Here is a 19,760-nt window from a genome sequence, read left to right as displayed (position 1 = left end):
ATACAGTTGAGGTATTGCACATAGAATTGGTATTGCACAGTGGTGGTCCATAGAGGAAGTGGGAAGTGGGGGGCTGTGTTATCGGTGCATGTGTGAGTTCAGGGTGGTTATCGCTTTGGGGAAGAAACTGTTTTTGAGTCTGTGGGTTTTTGTGCTGATGCACCTGTAGCGCTTCCCTGAGGGAAGCAGGCTGAACATGTTGAAACCAGGGTGGGAGCTGTCCTTGATAATGTTTGCTGCTCTGCTGAGGCAGCGGGAGGAATAAATGTCCATCAGGGAGGGGAGAGGGCAGCCGATGATCTTTTGTGCTGTCTTAAAAGCTGTGCCCTTCGGTGTGGTTGGGTATATTTAGCATTTTGGGATTACCCAAACAACAATAACCACAGACTCTTCTTTAAAAACGTGATGCACCTGCTGCCATATTGGTGCCTGCTGGTGTGGTCAAAATGTGTGTGTGGCCATCATGTTCCAACATGATACTACTTAGGAGAATTAAAGCTGAGTAACCTGTGCAGAGGTGCTCTGTCACTTAACTCCACCTCAAATGGTCCCTGAACCAGTATGCCCTACCTCTCTGATGGTAGTTGGGCAAAAACCACACCCCACTTTGATATAAAGGAAAGGCCATAGCAGTCAGTTCACCTAGATATCAGGCTGCTGCTAAGCCAAGATGAAGGTCCTTGCTGTCCTTGTACTCTGTGTGACCCTGGGTTTCAGCAGTAAATCATTTATTTTTTAACCCATCTTTGCATTTTTATTATGATCATATTACAGGCAGAACAAGGATGTCAGTGTGTTTATGACACCAGTCTGTCCGGTTTGTTTCCAGATACGCTGGACTCGTGTCAGGGACGATGTGGTTATGGAACAGACAGCAATTACTCGTGCCAGTGCAACCCAGCGTGTGAGCGCTACAATGACTGCTGCTCAGACTACGCTGCAATATGTAAAGGTATGTGACAGAAGCAGACTCTTGATGATATTTGATACCAAAAACATGTGCATTTGCCATTATTAGAGTTTGTGGTAAGCTATTAGTATCAGTATTTATTTTCCTTCTAGCTTCCACATCTTGTAAGGGCAGGTGTGGTGAGAGTTACAACTCTCAGAACGAGTGTCACTGTAACTCCCTGTGCCCCCAGTACAACAACTGCTGCAGCGACTACAACGAACTCTGTTACAGTAAGACCAAAATATGTGTTGTGCGTAGCTGACCGGACTAAACAACAAAATTTATTTGAATTATTTAAGTGTAACTGTGTTTTGACCACTTATATTTTAGAGTTAATTTTCTTTTATAAATCGACACATTCAGAGTCATGAAGCTTTTTATCATCATGTAGATGCACAATGAGAACTAATTTTCTTAATTTCTTTCTTTTGATTTATTCTAGTTGTAATGTAGTATTTTTATACTGTGCCATCCATCCATATTGTGCTTTTGCTACTTTTCTTACCGAAGGTAATCTAAACACTTTTTATTGGGTTGTGGTGCCAGTCGCTCATGGTCAAAGCTTTTTATTTGATTTTTTTTAGTATATGTCCAGCAGGTGTCAATGTTGGACTACTTCATATAATGAAAGGAGAAAGGTTCAGTTTGTTCGTTCTTTAACTGAATTTGTTGCCTCTATGTTGAGTATTACCCAGTGGTGGAAGATGTATTTTGATACATGAAAGTAGCAATACTAGAGTCTAAATATACTCCAGCTCTCATTGTGGAAAGCTGATGTTTTATGGTTTGTGTGGTGATCCAAACAGCAGTTTAAATGTGATGTCTGAATCAAGCAGAGTTAAAACACACTGTTTTTAACTTAACTTAGACTTATTTACTTTCCTGTTATCTGTACTGTGACGTCTGCAGTAACACACATATGTGCATGTATTTTGTAGATGCGGGTGGTGCGGTAACTGATGCAGAGATCAAGTCTATCTCTGAGAGACTTTATTCTCTGGACTCAAACAAGGCTTCAGCCTCAGTCTTGGTCATTGACCCTCAGGCTCTGGTGGCCAGCTCTCAGACCAGCTCTGAGACAGATCGCTCTTCGAAGCCGTGAGAAAAGCCCTTTTATCAGCACAGCAATCTCTCACTACATAGCAGTTTTTCTATGTTCTAAATCTTTTTTATTTCTGCTTTTAGCTTGTTCAGCTTCCTGAACGAGAATGTTCTCTTTTCCAAGCCCACCTACGCTGCTCTGCTGTCTGTGCTGGACAACTACAACAGGATGACTGGACAGGCGGAGAACTTCAGCTCTCAGCAGCTGGCTGAGCAGGACAAATTTGTCAGGGAAACCATGTCCAACACTCAGGTGGGACGGGAGCTGTTTGCTTTTCTCTACAACAAGGGTAACATATTTTTATGCATAATATTTCACCTTCACGCATCCTCGGCAATACTTGAAGGTTGGGTACGGTTATCCTCATGTGTTTTCAATGTCTGTGTTTATATCTTAAGGCATTTACAAATCAGAAGAAGACTTCATTCAGGACCTGAAGATGATGTGGTTTGGTCTGTACTCTCGCAACAACAACCAGCTGGACTCCAGCGGCTTTGAGCACATCTTTGCAGGTTCGGACAGAGCAGATTTCTTTTGAACATCTCATTTATTTGAAAACGTAGTTTCTTTTTTACTATTTTAAAACCACATTCTCTAACAGGAGAGATCAAGGGAGGAAAGGTCTCCGGTTTCCACAACTGGATCCGGTTTTATCTTCTTGAAAAAAGTGGAAAGCTAAACTACTACAGCCACAGCTTCAATGGGCCTGTAAGCACTGGCGATAAAATTCTAAAAGTACTCTTTTAGTTTACGAAGAGCACTGCATTCATTTTTTTCTTTTTTTCCACTCTTGCTTCAGTGGACTACATTCCCTGATGTCTTGGGGATGCAGTTCATGTGGGACGGCTACTACAAGCAGGTTGGCTCTGCGGTCATTGGCTGCAGCCCAGAATTTGACTTTGCCATTTACAGCCTCTGCTACATCACTCGTCCTGGAAAACAGTGAGTAAATGTTCACATCCTGTGACGCCTTATTGCACGTGGATCTGTTCTGATTTCTGCTATCTATCATCATCCTCAGGTGTCATCTGAGCGTGGGAGGGAGCACGCTCATTATTCAGACTTACACCTGGGATAATTCCTTCTACGGAGATGGGAAGAAGTTCATTGGCTCGGCCTATCCCGCAACCCCTTAGGGAGTGAAACTTCCCCCTAAACAATAAGCAAACTGCGGCGCTGCCTGCAAGTGTTTCATTACACTCATTATATAATTGTTTTGAAATCATTTTCCCAACAGTAGCACTTAAATTCAAGTCCCCAAATGAGAAGATGTAATGTGATGTAAATTTGTCTCAACATTCCCTGCATCCTGCAATAAAACAATACAGAGCAATAAATAAAAAAATACTTTATCTCCTAATGATGGTTCAGCCATCCGGGAGGGTCTCAGAGTAGAGCCACTGCTCCTGCACATTGAAAGAGGCCATTTGAGGTGGTTCGAGCATCTGACAAAGATGCCTCCTGGGCGAGGTGTTCCAGGCATGTCCCATCGGGAGAAGGCCCTGGGACAGACCCAGAACACGCTGGAGATAATATCTCTTGGCTGGTCTGGGAATGCCATGGTGTTCCCCCGGACAAGCTGGAGGTGGTGGGCTTCTCTTCTTAGGCTGCTGCCCCCGCGACCCGGCCCCGGATAAGCAGAAGAAGATAGATGGATGTAAGTTCAGTTAGGTTACAAAGCAAGAGGTTCGTCATATATAGAGATAATTTTTGATAATTTTTGAAAATAATTACTAAACCACTAAACCTTTTCATTAAAAAATTTATATTTATGTGTCAAAATACAGAACACAGAATAGTGTATAAAATTAAATACTAAGACAGGTTTTTCAGGAAAAAGATTTTATTGTTGGATTGGTCATTTCATCAGGTACCAGTGTTTGTGGGCGCACATACTCTTTCAAATTCATGATGCTGTGTGACTGTGATACCTCAGTCTTAGAGTACACAAAAACCTGAATTATATTCACACACAAAATAAAGACATGTCAAATTCAGCTGGATGAACAATTTCCCCTCTCTTCATTCTGCGTCTTCAGTCGTCTCGCCGCATTGAAATCGGACAAAGTCTAGCACTCGAGCCTGCTGACCTCTGAGGAACTGTGCCACAGTCCTGCTGGGGTCTGCCAGGAAGGTCTGAGGCAGCAGGCGTGTCTCACTTTCGCCACAGGGCAGGTCATCCATGTTACCCAGAGACAAAGGGGACTCTCCGACTATATGCTGTCCCAGTTTACGACCTAGCATTTCCTGCTCTCCTTCCTTTCCACCCTGAAATATGACCAGGGCTCCATAACGGCCCATGGCTACCTCGGTCTGGGTGCTGATGCCGCCGTGTACATATGAACCAATTTTCCACTCAGCAGGGATGCCCACCGTCACTGCCCGCTTCAAAGACATGTTCTCACCAAGGCGACCTGAGGAGCAAGAGGCACCAATATAAAACCGAAGCCTGCTGAAACAGACTGTTCATTTTCATGTTATTAAGCAACAATTCAAAAACTTGACAATTTCAAAATTTGTTCCGCTTATATTTCTATTTACATTTTTTGTTTCAAACCAAAACAGCTGTATTTATTCAACTTTCAGATAAGCACTCCTTCCTGACAATCTGACAGCACCTAAACATGTCAGCTTCACACTTGAATGAACAACCTAGCAACTTTTCTGCAAAACTTTAACTGCCTAATAACATCCAGCCTACTGCATCAATTTAACAGCCAAAGTCTGAATGTATCGAGTTGTAATATTTCATACACTGCTCAAGAAAAGTTAAAGGAACACTTTTTAATCAGAGTATAATATTGGTCTGGTCAGTGAAGTAGCAGAGGGGGTTGTTAATCAGTTTCAGCTGCTTGGTGTTAATTAAATTAACATGGTAATATGAGGCAATATCTGGACCCCTATAGAGGTTACACAGGTAGTCCAGCTCCTCTATGATGTAACATTCGTATGTGTCATTGTCAGAAGGATCGCTGTGTCTGCCAGAGAGCTGGCTAGAGCCGTAGAAGGTCCTTTAACCCATCAGCAGGACCTGTCTCTATGCTCCTTTGTGCAAGGAGGAATTTGTGCACTGCCAAAGCTACAACGGGCCACTGGTGTGAATGGTAATGTGTCTGAGCAGACAATCAGAGAGACTTCATGAGGGTGGCCTGAGGGCCTAATGTCCCCTAGCTGGCTCTATGTACCGTGGAACCCAGTTGGCATTTGCCATAGAATACCAGAATTGGCAGGTCCACCACTGGCACTGTGTACTTTTCACAGATTAGAACAGGTTCCCCCTGAGCATGTGTGACAGATGCAAAAGGATCTGTTGAAGCCGTGTAGAAGGTTATGCTGCCTACAACATTGTTCAGCATGATTGGTTTGGTGGTGGGTCAGTGGTGGTATATGAAGGCTAGGCAATGCCACCCTGACTCCCATTAGCTATCCTTGAAATCCTTGGACCCATTGTCAGTCCCTACACTGGTGCAGTGGATCCTGGGTTCATCCTAGTGCATGAAAATGGCCGATATCATGTTGCGAGAGTTAGCAGACAGTTCCTGGAAGATGAAGGATTTGATAGAGCTGACCGTCCCCCACACTTGCCTGATCTAAATCTAACAGAACACCTCTGGGACATTATGTTTCGGTCCATCTGACCCCACAAGTCAACACCTCAGACTGTCCAGGAGCTCAGTGACACTGTGGTCCAGATCTGGGAGGAGATCCCCCAGGACTAGTGAGTACCATTTTGAGTTGCTGCAATAAAATTTGGTAAGACAGACTACCCTGCCACATAATGTTTTCACTTTGATTTTAAGGGCATCTTTGAATTCAGGCCTCTGTAGGCTGATAATTTTCCTTTTCATCAAAGAATTTGGCATCCTTATAGATATATAGATACATAGATATCCAGCATGATCCCCCCACCCCATTGAGATCTGATGTGTTTTTAACATATTCCTTTATTTTTTTGAGCAGTCTAAATGTGTGTACCACATTTCTCTCCATCTTATATTTCTGTTAAGCTCAAGCATAAAACTGAAACGTCTGAATAACAGAAAACCATAATTTTAACAAATTGCAATGTTATATGACCCATGTGCAAAGTACTGACCTATAGTGAGAGCCACCTGATCAGCTAGTGAGGTTCCTTCACCCACGCTGAGTTTGCTTAAGTCATCGCTTGATAGGACACTCTGAAAAGAAAAGCCAGTTTGTTAGTGTAAGGACTGCTAAACAAGGCTAATGTGTAGTTTAGTGTTTCTTCAGGAGTGTCTAAGTGACTACAGCAGTGATTCCTAAAGTGTGGGCTGGGGCCCCCTGGTGGGCTATGAAAGTTCTGCAGGTGGGCCACAGTAATGACACAAATTCAGTTTGAAATTACTCACAAGTATGTACAGTCACCCATTTATATAAAATGTATTTATTTACACAAAAAGGGAATGTAAACTGGTAATGGGATGTGGTTACTTTGCAATATTATGCATTACTCTGACTTAAATTTACTGCTCTTGTATTAAAGTTGGTGTCCCAGTGGCAGGTGGGCCACCCATTAGCCTAATACTTTGCATATGACTGGGTAGCATCAAAAATTTATAGCCAGAGGCGTGTGAGGTTATTTATTTTTTTTTAAATACAATTGTTCTTAAAGAAAATGCAGCACTTTAGCTCATATTTTGATTAGAGTGAAGATTTAAGGTTGGACCATGCACTGGCTTCATTTCTGTGATCGGTTTGTTTCATTCCACCTTGGGTTGGACACATGATTATGCAGCTTCAGGTTGGCCTGGTCAAGAGGAACTATCTAATTAAGGAGATGGGTAACATCATCAGCGTTTCCCAGGTTCCCTGAAGCATCCTTGAAGGAAACTGCAATATTCTCTCATCTGGCATGTGTTGTAAGTGTTACTCTGTCAGCACTGACATGTATATAAACCCTGGTGTATCAAAAAGTTGTTGCACAAATCAGTTTTAAGAGTTCAAGTACTTGTGTGGCACAACAGGATGTTCAACACACCACAGTTTCAGTTTAAATGAACGACTAGCAGTGTTTGGTCATGGCTGTACACAGCTCACGTTTGCCTGAAGCGGCTTGACCAGTTGCCATGCTCATCCCTGTAGGTGCTCCATTGCTTGGTGTCATGTTGATGTACCTCATTGCTGATGTATTGTTGTGCGTTTTTTCTGGTTCATACCTACTCTATTTAAAACATTTTTATTATGTTTTGTCTGAAGGCCACATGCCAAATCATGTTTAGTTTAGACTTCACCTACCTCCAAGGTGCATAGAAGTCCATTGCTCTGCTTCCATTAACATTTATGAAATAAAAAATAACATTTATTTCTACTCCCAGGCCTCAGCATGCATCTTTACCTTCACATATCCCGGCTGACTTTGAGTTTTATTTCTGTGGTGGGCCAGGGTGGCAAATGTCACATCCTTAACCAGCTGCTGGAACTTCTCATTGCGTGCCACAAAGTCTGTCTCACAGTTCACCTGCATCAAAAAGAACAGAGAGACAAAAGACCAACTTGTTGAGAAAAAAAAAAAAAAAAAAGGGAGAAGAACTAGGAGGAGTAGGTAGGCTAGTGAATCCCCACACCAGTGGGCTTACCTCAACCATTACTGCAGCTTTGTCCCCCACAAACACGCCGATCAGGCCCTCTTTGGCTTTGCGACCTTCGAGCTTGTTTGCTTTGCTCCAGCCCTCCTTCTGGGCCTGCTCATGCAGCCATGTCTCTGCCTGAACATTTGCCAAATTACATTAAAAACAGTCCCACAGGTCATTAGTTTCAAAGACGTAACAATGCTGAACAGCACCTGACAGAGATTAGGAGAGGCCCTCACCTGTGCTACGTCATTATCGAACTTCTCCAGGGCTTTCTTACAGTTAATGAAAGTGTAGCCGGTGCTTTTCCGCAGTTTCATGAGGAGGGCTTTCTCTGCTGCCAGCAGCTGACATCCCGTGTGTAAAGACTGCACATGCTGGCCAACACTGACCTGAGAGACACAGATGAGAAGCACACACCACAACTTCAACAAGTCAGCCACATTTATGTCTTTGAGGACCAATCAGATGCCAGTTGTCACAGTAAACACCAGTTTATAGTAAATTTTGCTTCTGCTGTGGTATCAAGTGGCTATGAAATGAGAATGAATTAGCAAAGTTAACTCACTAAAGATGCCCCACAAACGCTGGAGGCTTAATCAGCGAGACAACCAAGACGAGTTTAAAGTTAAACGTCAATCCTGCGCTTACCGCTTACCTTTGCGACATCTCTTGTTAATGTTCTGCATAAAAAGGTTAAGAACATCTTCGCATCCAGCAGAAGTGAGCAATCTTATGAAAGCTCAGAATGTCATTGACGTCCACGCTGTGAAAGGAAGCCGTCCAGGGACAAAAATGTTTGTTTGCTTATTGCACTTCTGCGCCACCTAGCGTACCGGAGGACAGCTGCTCTGTATTGTCAGAGCCAGCCCAAGGTTTTGAGGAGCCTTGGGCAGAATTTGATTTTTGGGCCCTCGTTCCCAGCTAGTCCTACTATTAACTACATATTTTCCATGCTTAATTATTTATGCATTATACATATTAGCATGTATATGAAATATATATATATTAGTAGTGTGAAAAGAGTTAAAATAATTGAGCGGGTTCAGTATTTTTATTGTTTCTGAAATGTGCAAAAAGGGCAGAAGAGTCCCACAGAATTTAACATATTAACAATTTAACAAATGTTCAATTTTCATATAGTAATGAAAATGTAAAGACAGACTAGATTAGAAACTAACTGACTAGAGAGCTAATAGTAGGTTATCAACCATGATGTCTGTGGTTTCCATTCAGCATCACCTAAACTTACCACACCTATACTGAAATAAAGGCTCAGTTGATGCTTCTGTTTAACAACAACATTATTAGTGAATGTTAAAGACTAACAACTCATATATTGCTTTGTTGTTTATTATATGTATGCTGCTGTTACGCCTCAGTTTGTTTTATTTTGAGAGGGATAAATCCTTTTTTGAGACAAGCTTGATGTAACTGACTTGTAAACACTTACAGTTTGCATGAATGTGACCTCAGCTCTGACTGTGAAAATGATAAAACTTTAAAGATTAAGGTTTCAATCTTTTAACATATTTATCAAACTATTCCACTTTATTTTGTATTAATACATACAATAAGAGAGCTGGTTCTGTTCATAGTTTTCAGTCATGTGACCGACTCACTACACTGGCAGGTACAACATCATAGGAAAAACAAAAGATATGAAGAGAAATGACAAATTTTGGGGAATTGTGATCCATATTCTTTATTTAAAACTCCTGAAAATGGCGATGTGTCTTCCAGAGCTCCAGTTTGGTGACATCTAGTGGTCAGTTAAGTTAAGTATTTTTGCAATGTCAGCCAAATCATTCCTTCAGATTAAACAAGCCGCCACTGACAGGCGGGCTCGCTGTGGAGAAGCAGGGATTGGTGGGATTTTAACCTGTAAAGTGGGGTTAGGAGAGATGTGCTTTCGTGTTGGTGCCATACTCTCTGCTGTTCTGGCAGCTCTAAACATTGATTAATGGATTTGATAGCACAGTCTAAATGCCTAAATCCAACATCTCCCATTTAGGCCAAGTTAAACTGGAAAAGATTAAAAGAATGGCTGCACAGTGAAAGGACTGGTGGGCGTGTCCCAGTAGCTGTCATGTCACGTGAAAGCTATGGATTGACCGATACTGAAAATGCAGGGTCTGTCAACAGAACACAAAGCAAACATTAAGCGCTCCCTATGTCACCACCTGATGACGTCCTCGCCAGTCACAGCTGCTTACTGCACTGCACAAGCTGAATTTTCCCAAATGTGCTTGACTGCAGTGATAAACTACAGATAACAGAAGCAAAATTCAAATGTCTGGCACAGCAGACGGTGAACAGTTTGTCTCTAGAAGCAGATCACAATTGAGTTTGTTTGGACACAGTAAACGCATTAAACCACCTGAAAACGCACCACAAACTGCAATTTAATGAATGCATGAAGGGCAAGAGCAACAATCCAGTGACTGCTGATGTGAATCGTCTGTCAACTCAGACATCCATAAAAGCTTCTGTTACCTCAGTGCAAAGTAAAAGCCTCAAATGTATTAACAAACTGTTATCTCAAATAGTATGGCTCTGAAAATTAGCTTAACCTAAGAGTCACATTCTTTTGCATGAACATTTTAAAGCTGAAAGAAAATTATATACAAAAACCAATCAATTGATTTTCAACACAATTCTCTCTCTGCTCTTAATAAAGAGGATGCAATTAATTAATCCAAAAGTTTGGAAATATCTTTGCAAGTGCAGATAAACATCCAACAATAATTTAGTTTAGCTTGGAATATCAAGCTTAAGACTGCATTATTTTCTTCATTACATCAATGTAAATGTAATGCATATTGCAGCTTGCATATTAAAGACATCAGCTTTGTCCAAGTGTTCACTGGAAACATGTTATATTTGCAGAAAGAGACAAAAAGAACCAACTTTCATTCTACCTAACAGCAGCATGTTAAAAAGCATCAGATTAAATTAGGGTTATAATATGTGCAATGATAATATTCATTTTCTGTAAGTTTTCCTGTGACACTATGCAAAATTTAGAGATTTGGGCTGTTCATTCAGCCCACTCCTTAATCGTAAATTTCATGTAGACATTGAGTGTTCTAGGGATACGTCAGATGTTTTCTGGCAGAGGGTCCGTGCCATGCCCTCTGTTTGAAATACGCTTTAAAGCAACCACACATCAACACTACATATGAGTGGGTGAAGCATCTTTTTGCAGCCTGTTTTCTGTTTACCATCCGGGGCTGGAGGCCGGGAGGAGGAGCTGGCCGTCTGGCCATGTCTGCTTCAGGTCCTGGGGGTGTGGGGGTGGGGGTGTCCTCACACCCAGCATTAGACAATACATGGAGAAATCTTATGAACACCTTATGAAGTGCGCTCATGCACACAGGTACTTACAGACACACACTATCTTGGACTGTTGCTGGCTCTAAAAATATCTTGTATTATCAGTACTGTGTGCTGTTAAGTAACATTGCCACTGTTATTTATGCATATGTTGGTTTTTGCTGTGGTTTCTCTGCTGTTTTCTTTTTCTTTTTTTCTCAATGGGTGCTGAAGCATTTCTCCTCTCTCTCCCCTTCTCTCTCTTCTTCTCCTCTATTTTTCTCTCCTTGTGTTAACCATCTCTTGAACTTCACTTTCATCCCCCGGTGTTTTGCATTGTGATTATAAGAACCAAAATTTAAAAAAAAAAAATTGTAACAAGGCTCTAATGAAATATGACTATCAAGTGGACCATTATAGTATCTTATATACACTTGCTACAACCAAGCTATACAGGAGAAGAGCATCTCGTCAAAACTTGAAGCAGATGGGCTAGAGGAGCATAAGACCATAGAGGGTGCCACTCGTGTCTGATAAAAAAAAACAGACAACCGAGTCTACAATTCCCAAGGGATCAGCAAAATTATGCAGTAGAAGACTGGAAAATGTTGCCTGGTCTGACGTGTCTTCCTGCTGTAAAATTTGGGTAGTAGGGTCATAATTTGGCATCCTCCCAGGTATAAGGCTGTTATTCACACTAGACACTAGACAGCCAACAACTGCTCAGTAGTCACTGTATAATCTAATTAGTTCCCAGACCTTAAAAAAAAACTATGCAAACTCGTTGCCTCAAAAAATTGAGTAAAGCACTTAAGATGGCTAAGTTGGGGCAATTTATTGATTTTGAGTATGCATTGTGTACTCGGTGACCTTTAGCGTGACAAATCAAAATATGCTCCCTTCATTAAAACTATTTTTCCACTATAAAATATTATTGTATTAAAGGAACTCAAAACTGCCTAATTTTTTGTCCCTCATTTCATCATTTTGAAAATTTTCAATATAAATGTTCAAAATCGTGTTGAAAATTTGTCGATCAAACATAACGCTGCAGGCTATAGCACTATAGCACAGGCTACAACTATAACACTACAACATTTTATGTGTTTCTCAAAGGTTTAAAGCCCAAAGGCTAAACAGCAATTTTGTAGCACTTTCCAGAGTTTAAATTTTAAAAAATCAGGTTGATCTTTTTGAGAAAATATTCAAAAAATGTAAGTTCTATTTTTATTTGGCATGAACCCTCATGTGTACTTTAGGGGTAGGAAAATCAAACATTTACATGTCATCAGGCATCCCAAGAAAAATCCAAACCAGTGCTTGTTGCAGATTTAGTTTTCTTTGTAAGTGAACTTCGTTTCAAGGCATCGATTCTTTCAAAACTGAATTTTTCCAGGCTTTAAATCATGATTGCACTCTCAGCCAGCGAGTGCATTTGAGCATGTGATCTCCACATGATGAGAGATACTGAAATGTGTAAGCTATTCTGGGTTATCTCACATAAACCCTGTGAAAAACAGCATCTGGTCATTCAGGTGGAAAAATCAGAGAGGGTCCCATCATAATGCATAAATGTACTTCAAATGACTTTGATGGAAATTACATTATTTTTCAAGGCAAATTCCATATATAAAAAAACAACTTATAACATATATGTTATGAGCTTTGATATTTTTTATGTGTTAAAGCTCCGTGTGATAACCAAATGTAGTTTCCATTGAAGAGAAAAAAACTGGAGACCTTTATCGTTAAATAGATCAATAAATATTAAAAAAGGGATCCAAAAATGACTTTATTCATATAAATACATAATTAATTAAGATAACACCTCAAAAAGCACACTGGTGTGTTTTGCATAAAAGGTGCAATTGTGATGAAGTGACATGTCTTATGGGTCTGGGTAATGTGAGTGCTGCTTTCGGATTGTTCGAGTGAATTTGTAATTCATTATTTTCTTTTAACCGCACACACACTTAAACAACATAAAGACCGCGTGCTCCTTCGTGGTATGCCTGGCATTCCTGATAGCACACAACTTACAACAATAACACAAAAGACTGCTTTCAAACAAGGTCTCACAGCTGGCGTGTCGGTGTATGTGTATATATGGACTGGTCCCAGCGCCACACTCCATAAGGGAAGAAAACTTTAATAATCAATGCACAGCAGCTGTACTAACCAGCTCCACCTGGCACTGCTCCCTGAACTCCCTCAGCCACCTCTCTTTATACAGCTGAGGAAAACTACAGCCCACCACCACATAGACTCACTGGCTGACTTAGGTTGGGGAACCAGCCTGTTTTTGTGTTGCAGTACCAAGCTTCAAATAACAGCAAAACTCACAAGGTGTGTAATGTGTAATGCATCAGTCGTAGTGACAGTGTGACTTGAGATAGTGAGCTCCAACTCATCACATGTTGAGACTTCTTTACACGTCATTTTTCAACGTGCAGGACAAATGTTTCAAAGAGATGTTGGCTCAAACCATGGCCATTTTTTAACCTAACCAAGCAGTTTTCTTGCTTTTCTTCAGATACAAAAGTAATCACTGAGTGACAATAAAGTGGAAAGCATGAGCTCTTAATTTGTCATTCAAAACACCATCTCTCACTCTAACTTCTTATTTTTATTAAGCATCATTTGCTAACAGGATAATTTGTTCCAATGTTGCAACAGTTGGTGTTTCAATCCAAAGGACACTTTGTTTGGAATGACATGAATCTAAAAAGCCGTGAAGCTAGATCCAGATGGAGCCAGTGGCTGGACTCCTTCATGCAGTGGAGTCACTGCAGTTTGACATGGTCTCAACAGAGGGTGGTACTAGTTTTCATTCTGCATACTAGTACTGCAGAACATTGGTCATCAACCAGATTGGCTGTTATCCATCCATCCATCCATCCATCCATCCATCCATCCATCCATCCATCCATCCATCCATCCATCCATCCATCCATCAGAAACAATAGGTCAGGAGGAGACCGCGAGTGGTTAACCCCAGGAGAGCTGCCGGCCCTGATGGCATCCCAAGGGCTGTGGTTAAAGCCTGCAAAGACCAACTGGTAGTGATCCTCACAAGGCTTTTCAACCTCTCCCTGACTCATGCCACAGTTCCCACCTGTCTGAAGGCCTCCACTATCATTCCCGTCCCCCAAAAAACTGGTATAGACAGCCTCGATGACTGCAGACCTATAGACCTCACATCTGCAGTCATGTAGTGCTTCGAGCGGATAGTGTCAGTGTCAGCACATCAGAGACGATCTACCCTACCCCCTTGACCCTCACCAGTTTGCCTACAGAGCAAATCAGTCCATGGAGGATGCCATCACCATCACAGAGTGCTGAGCCATCTCGAGAACAGGGAGAGCTATGTGCAGATACTCTTTGTGGACTATAGCTCAGCGTTCAACACCATAATCCCAGACATCCTCACCAAAAAACTGGACCATCTTCATATTCCCCCTGTCACCTGCTCCTGGATCAAAGACTTCTTCACCAACCAGCCTCAATCAGACCTACTCGGTCCCCACCTCTCCCCTCCCCTGACACTCAGTACCAGATCTACTGCACACTTATGAGTGCACACCAACCCACCCAACAAATGTCATCGTCAAGTATGCTCTTTACATCATTGTGGTTGGGCTCATCTCTGATGGAGATGAGACAGTGTACAGGACGGAGGTAGAGAACTTGCCCCGCTGATGCTCAGAAAATAACCTGACGCTGAATGTCCTTAAAACAAAAGAGCTCAGGAGGCACAGGTAGGTCCACTCCCCCCTTATTATAAATTGAAAACAGGTGGAATCTGTCTCCAACTTCAGATTTCTGGGCACCCACATCTCCACCGATCTCACCTAGACCCACAACACCAAGATACAGCAGTGGCTGCACTTCCTCCGTGTCCTGAGGAAGAACAATCTGGACCAGAAGCTGCTGCTGGCCTTCTACCCCTCCTCAGTGGAGAGTGTGCTCTCCTACTGCCTGGGTGTTTGGTACGCAGGGCCCACAACTGAGAACAGGCTGCACAGAGAGTAATTAACACGGGGGCACACCAAGTTGTTCACAAGCCAGCCAAGATACAACCGCTCCAGCAACTTATGGGTGTGCCATAGAAAGGCATCCTAATCAGGTGCCCAAACCACCTCAACCACCACCATTCTGCAGCCCATCAGAATCAACATGAAGCGTGTGGAAAGGGTGTCCAGCTTCAAGTTCCTGGGTGTGCACATAGACACAGACCTCCAATGAAGCTCAAACACCTTGGCAGTAGTAAAGAAGACGTGACAGCGTGTCCACTTTCCGAAAATCCTCAGAAAAATGGACCTGAAGAAGGAGCTGCTGATTGTCTTCTGTCGTTGCTCCATTGAAAGTGTGCTGACATACTGCATCTCTGTATGGTTCTCCAGCTGCACCACGGCACACAAAAAGGCACTTCAGAGGGTCATTAATATGGCCCAAAAAATCATTGGCCATCCTCTTCCCTCCCTGAAGGACCTGTACAGCACTCGCTGTCTCAAGAGGGCACGCAGCATCCTACAATACTGACCAGGACACTGGGTGTTTAAGCTGCTGCCGTCTGGCAGGAGATTCAGGCTGCTGAGGTCCCGGACAAACAGACTGAAGGACAGCTTTTACAACAGGGCAATAGCCCTTTATCTATTTATCTAGCCATTCCTATTTTTTGCTCATAGCTTTCTTGCACTTTTAAAAAATTTAAAAGTTATTGTGTTTTGTTGTGTTTTGTTTTTTTTAGTTGTGCTTGGTGCCGACGTTGGACAGTTTCCGACTTCGTTGTACTATTGTACTAGGTATGACTGTGCAATGACTATAAAGAGTTATCTTATCTTAACTGCCTACTTTCAATGTGGAGAAGCAATGGCTGTACTCTGCATCATTGCGAATAAGACACAAGCATTTAATCTCCCGGTTTAAATTTCTATAAGTCCCACTATTTTAACGGTGTAGTTAGCATTCATGTGAATTGAATGCAGTTTCCCTCTCAAGTTCAGGACATGATGGTGAAGTTTCCTTCAAGCACCTTGAGAATTTCTCTATAAGAACAAAAATCCAGTGGAGGCCTGGAGCTCCAGCTGTGGGGAGGTGAGGGCACTTTAGTTTATGGGGTGCCACAGTCCCCCCTGCCATATCCCCTTGGAGCTCAACCACCTCTAAAGGTGCTGTCAATTCATTACCAACTTAGTCATCAGCTGCTGACATACATATGTGTGCTGCTACTAGTGGGTTCCCGTCATCAGGTTAACAACACTATTGTTTTCTCATTTTAAAAGCTGTGCCCTTCGGTGTGGTTGGGTATATTTAGCATTTTGGGATTACCCAAACAACAATAACCACAGACTCTTCTTTAAAAACGTGATGCACCTGCTGCCATATTGGTGCCTGCTGGTGTGGTCAAAATGTGTGTGTGGCCATCATGTTCCAACATGATACTACTTAGGAGAATTAAAGCTGAGTAACCTGTGCAGAGGTGCTCTGTCACTTAACTCCACCTCAAATGGTCCCTGAACCAGTATGCCCTACCTCTCTGATGGTAGTTGGGCAAAAACCACACCCCACTTTGATATAAAGGAAAGGCCATAACAGTCAGTTCACCTAGATATCAGGCTGCTGCTAAGCCAAGATGAAGGTCCTTGCTGTCCTTGTACTCTGTGTGACCCTGGGTTTCAGCAGTAAGTCATTTATTTTTTTTTTTCCCTTTTGTCTGCTACACTGCATTAAAAGGTAAAGGTACGCGACAGAACCAGACTCTTGATAATATTTTATACCAAAAACATGTGTATTTGCCATTATTAGAGTTTGTGGTAAGCTATTAGTATCAGTATTTATTTTCCTTCTAGCTTCCGCATCTTGTAAGGGCAGGTGTGGTGAGAGTTATAACTCTCAGAACAAGCGTCACTGTAACTCCCTGTGCCCCCAGTACAACGACTGTTGTAGCAACTACAACGAACTCTGTTACAGTAAGACCAAAATATGTGTCGTGCGTAGCTGACCCCACCTCACGTGCCAGACGGTGTCTCTCCACTACTAGCTGTTCAGTTTGCATTCTACAAAATCTTCCACTACCAGCCCCTGTGTTGCAGACACCTGGTTGCTTTCACACGGCTAACAAGTTCCAACAAGCAGCAAAACAGCCGGCTGTGGGGTCCTGCGTCGCAAAATCTGAATTTCTCAATCTGTCCTTTATGACAGTAACATCATAGCTGAATCACTAATTACATTTTAGGCAATTCTCCTTATTTTGTATATTACATTTAAGGGGATAATTTCCTTCATTAATTTGGGAGTTTTCGTTCCTAGTTAGATTTTAGTTTAAAATGATTAAATATATTTTAAAAAATACAATGAATTAATGCTGCAAACTAAGATGAAAAGAGTGTTTTAGAATGATTTAAATTTGTGGGGCTCTTTGAATTGATAAGGGTTCTACCAAAAGTGGATACTATGCTACTTTTATTAATTAATTTAACTTATTATCTGTCATAGATAAATAAATAAATAGCAAATTTTATCTCTGAAACTCTCATAATTCATCTCAACGCCCTATTATTTATCTTGGAGGGCCGACCTTTAGGTTGGGGACCTCTGGACTAAACAACAAACTTTATGTAAATTATTTAACTGTAACTGTGCTTTGACCACTTATATTTTAGAGTAAATTTTCTTTTATAAATTGACACATTCAGAGTCATGAAGATTTTTATCGTGATCCAGATGCAGAATGAGAACTAATTTTCTTTATAATTTCTTAATTTCTTTCTTTTGACATATTATAGTTGTAATGTAGTATTTTTATATTGTGCCATCCATCCAGCCATATTATGCTTTTGCTACTTTTTTTGCCTAAAATAATCTAAACACTTTTTATTGCCTTGTGGTGCCAGCCACTCATGGGCAAAGCTTTTTTTTTTCTTTTTTTTTTTAGTATATGTCCAGCAGGTGTCATTGTTGGGCTAGTCCATATAATGAACGGAGATTAAAAAGGCTCAGTTTGTTCTTTCCCTAACTGCATTTGTTGCCTCTATGTTGAGTATAACCCAGTGGTGGAAGATGTATTTTGATACTTGAAAGTAATACTAGAGTACAAATATACTCCAGTTCTCATTGTGGAAAGTTGATGTCTGATGTGATGTCTGACTCAAGCAGAGTTAAATTGGACTATTTCAGACACTGTTTTTAACTTAACTTAGACTTATTTACTTTCCTGTTATCTGTACTGTGACGTCTGCAGTAACACACATATGTGCATGTATTTTGTAGATGTGGGTGGTGCGGTAACTGATGCAGAGATCAAGTCTATCTCTGAGAGACTTTATTCTCTGGACTCAAACAAGGCTTCAGCCTCAGTCTTGGTCATTGACCCTCAGGCTCTGGTGGCCAGCTCTCAGACCAGCTCTGAGACAGATCGCTCTTCGAAGCCGTGAGAAAAGCCCTTTTATCAGCACAGCAATCTCTCACTACATAGCAGTTTTTCTATGTTCTAAATCTTTTTTATTTCTGCTTTTAGCTTGTTCAGCTTCCTGAACGAGAATGCTCTCTTTTCCAAGCCCACCTACGCTGCTCTGCTGTCTGTGCTGGACAACTACAACAGGATGACTGGACAGGCGGAGAACTTCAGCTCTCAGCAGCTGGCTGAGCAGGACAAATTTGTCAGGGAAACCATGTCCAACACTCAGGTGGGACGGGAGCTGTTTGCTTTTCTCTACAACAAGGGTAACATATTTTTATGCATAATATTTCACCTTCACGCATCCTCGGCAATACTTGAAGGTTGGGTACGGTTATCCTCATGTGTTTTCAATGTCTGTGTTTATATCTTAAGGCATTTACAAATCAGAAGAAGACTTCATTCAGGACCTGAAGATGATGTGGTTTGGTCTGTACTCTCGCAACAACAACCAGCTGGACTCCAGCGGCTTTGAGCACATCTTTGCAGGTTCGGACAGAGCAGATTTCTTTTGAACATCTCATTTATTTGAAAACGTAGTTTCTTTTTTACTATTTTAAAACCACATTCTCTAACAGGAGAGATCAAGGGAGGAAAGGTCTCCGGTTTCCACAACTGGATCCGGTTTTATCTTCTTGAAAAAAGTGGAAAGCTAAACTACTACAGCCACAGCTTCAATGGGCCTGTAAGCACTGGCGATAAAATTCTAAAAGTACTCTTTTAGTTTACGAAGAGCACTGCATTCATTTTTTCTTTTCTTTTTTTCCACTCTTGCTTCAGTGGACTACATTCCCTGATGTCTTGGGGATGCAGTTCATGTGGGACGGCTACTACAAGCAGGTTGGCTCTGCGGTCATTGGCTGCAGCCCAGAATTTGACTTTGCCATTTACAGCCTCTGCTACATCACTCGTCCTGGAAAACAGTGAGTAAATGTTCACATCCTGTGACACCTTATCGCACGTGGATCTGTTCTGATTTCTGCTATCTATCATCATCCTCAGGTGTCATCTGAGCGTGGGAGGGAGCACGCTCATTATTCAGACTTACACCTGGGATAATTCCTTCTACGGAGATGGGAAGAAGTTCATTGGCTCGGCCTATCCCGCAACCCCTTAGGGAGTGAAACTTCCCCCTAAACAATAAGCAAATTGCGGCGCTGCCTGCAAGTGTTTCATTACACTCATTATATAATTGTTTTGAAATCATTTTCCCAACAGTAGCACTTAAATTCAAGTCCCCAAATGAGAAGATGTAATGTGATGTAAATTTGTCTCAACAGTCCCTGCATCCTGCAATAAAACAATACAGAGCAATAAATAAAAAAATACTTTATCTCCTAA

The 19,760-nt window shown here is 41.7% G+C and overlaps 3 protein-coding genes across 3 annotated transcripts; 2 read left to right on the top strand and 1 right to left on the bottom strand.

Moving 5' to 3' along the window:
- The first annotated feature begins 572 nt into the window (after window positions 1-572).
- On the top strand, window positions 573-3,302 carry LOC102082008 (poly(U)-specific endoribonuclease). Its single transcript, XM_019358934.2, has 9 exons — window positions 573-719; window positions 830-952; window positions 1,063-1,182; window positions 1,891-2,050; window positions 2,138-2,343; window positions 2,453-2,566; window positions 2,656-2,762; window positions 2,854-2,996; window positions 3,076-3,302. The coding sequence occupies exons 1-9, from the start codon at window positions 671-673 to the stop codon at window positions 3,188-3,190; spliced, it is 1,137 nt and encodes a 378-aa protein (XP_019214479.1). The 5' UTR covers window positions 573-670; the 3' UTR covers window positions 3,191-3,302.
- LOC100709579 (elongation factor Ts, mitochondrial) lies at window positions 3,167-8,465 on the bottom strand. The gene is made up of 6 exons (XM_019358937.2): window positions 8,304-8,465; window positions 7,885-8,037; window positions 7,652-7,780; window positions 7,411-7,533; window positions 6,151-6,232; window positions 3,167-4,468 (listed from the first exon to the last, which is right to left on the bottom strand). Exons 1-6 carry the CDS (start codon window positions 8,349-8,351, stop codon window positions 4,077-4,079), a joined length of 927 nt encoding a protein of 308 aa, XP_019214482.1. The 5' UTR covers window positions 8,352-8,465; the 3' UTR covers window positions 3,167-4,076.
- Window positions 8,466-16,490: 8,025 nt separating this feature from the next.
- LOC100702610 (poly(U)-specific endoribonuclease) lies at window positions 16,491-19,760 on the top strand. The gene is made up of 7 exons (XM_005469502.4): window positions 16,491-16,644; window positions 18,233-18,392; window positions 18,480-18,685; window positions 18,795-18,908; window positions 18,998-19,104; window positions 19,200-19,342; window positions 19,422-19,760. Exons 1-7 carry the CDS (start codon window positions 16,596-16,598, stop codon window positions 19,534-19,536), a joined length of 894 nt encoding a protein of 297 aa, XP_005469559.2. The 5' UTR covers window positions 16,491-16,595; the 3' UTR covers window positions 19,537-19,760.

This window comes from Oreochromis niloticus, linkage group LG5 (assembly GCF_001858045.2).
Source record: "Oreochromis niloticus isolate F11D_XX linkage group LG5, O_niloticus_UMD_NMBU, whole genome shotgun sequence".
Lineage (NCBI taxonomy): Eukaryota > Metazoa > Chordata > Actinopteri > Cichliformes > Cichlidae > Oreochromis > Oreochromis niloticus.
Note: the sequence above shows the minus strand (reverse complement) of the source record. Positions and strands in the feature narration are given on the sequence as shown.

Excerpts from the sequence above, each read along its gene's own strand:
- LOC102082008 (XM_019358934.2), top strand. The coding sequence starts at position 671 with ATGAAGGTCCTTGCTGTCCTTGTACTCTGTGTGACCCTGGGTTTCAGC. Across the intron at positions 2,344-2,452 it reads TGCTTTTCTCTACAACAAGG|GCATTTACAAATCAGAAGAA; the intron begins GTAACATATTTT and ends TTATATCTTAAG. Across the intron at positions 2,567-2,655 it reads CTTTGAGCACATCTTTGCAG|GAGAGATCAAGGGAGGAAAG; the intron begins GTTCGGACAGAG and ends ATTCTCTAACAG.
- LOC100709579 (XM_019358937.2), bottom strand. The coding sequence starts at position 8,351 with ATGTTCTTAACCTTTTTATGCAGAACATTAACAAGAGATGTCGCAAAG. Across the intron at positions 7,534-7,651 it reads AAGCTGCAGTAATGGTTGAG|GTGAACTGTGAGACAGACTT; the intron begins GTAAGCCCACTG and ends TTTTTGATGCAG. Across the intron at positions 4,469-6,150 it reads TCAGGTGGCTCTCACTATAG|GTCGCCTTGGTGAGAACATG; the intron begins GTCAGTACTTTG and ends CTTGCTCCTCAG.
- LOC100702610 (XM_005469502.4), top strand. The coding sequence starts at position 16,596 with ATGAAGGTCCTTGCTGTCCTTGTACTCTGTGTGACCCTGGGTTTCAGC. Across the intron at positions 18,909-18,997 it reads CTTTGAGCACATCTTTGCAG|GAGAGATCAAGGGAGGAAAG; the intron begins GTTCGGACAGAG and ends ATTCTCTAACAG. Across the intron at positions 19,105-19,199 it reads GCCACAGCTTCAATGGGCCT|TGGACTACATTCCCTGATGT; the intron begins GTAAGCACTGGC and ends CTCTTGCTTCAG.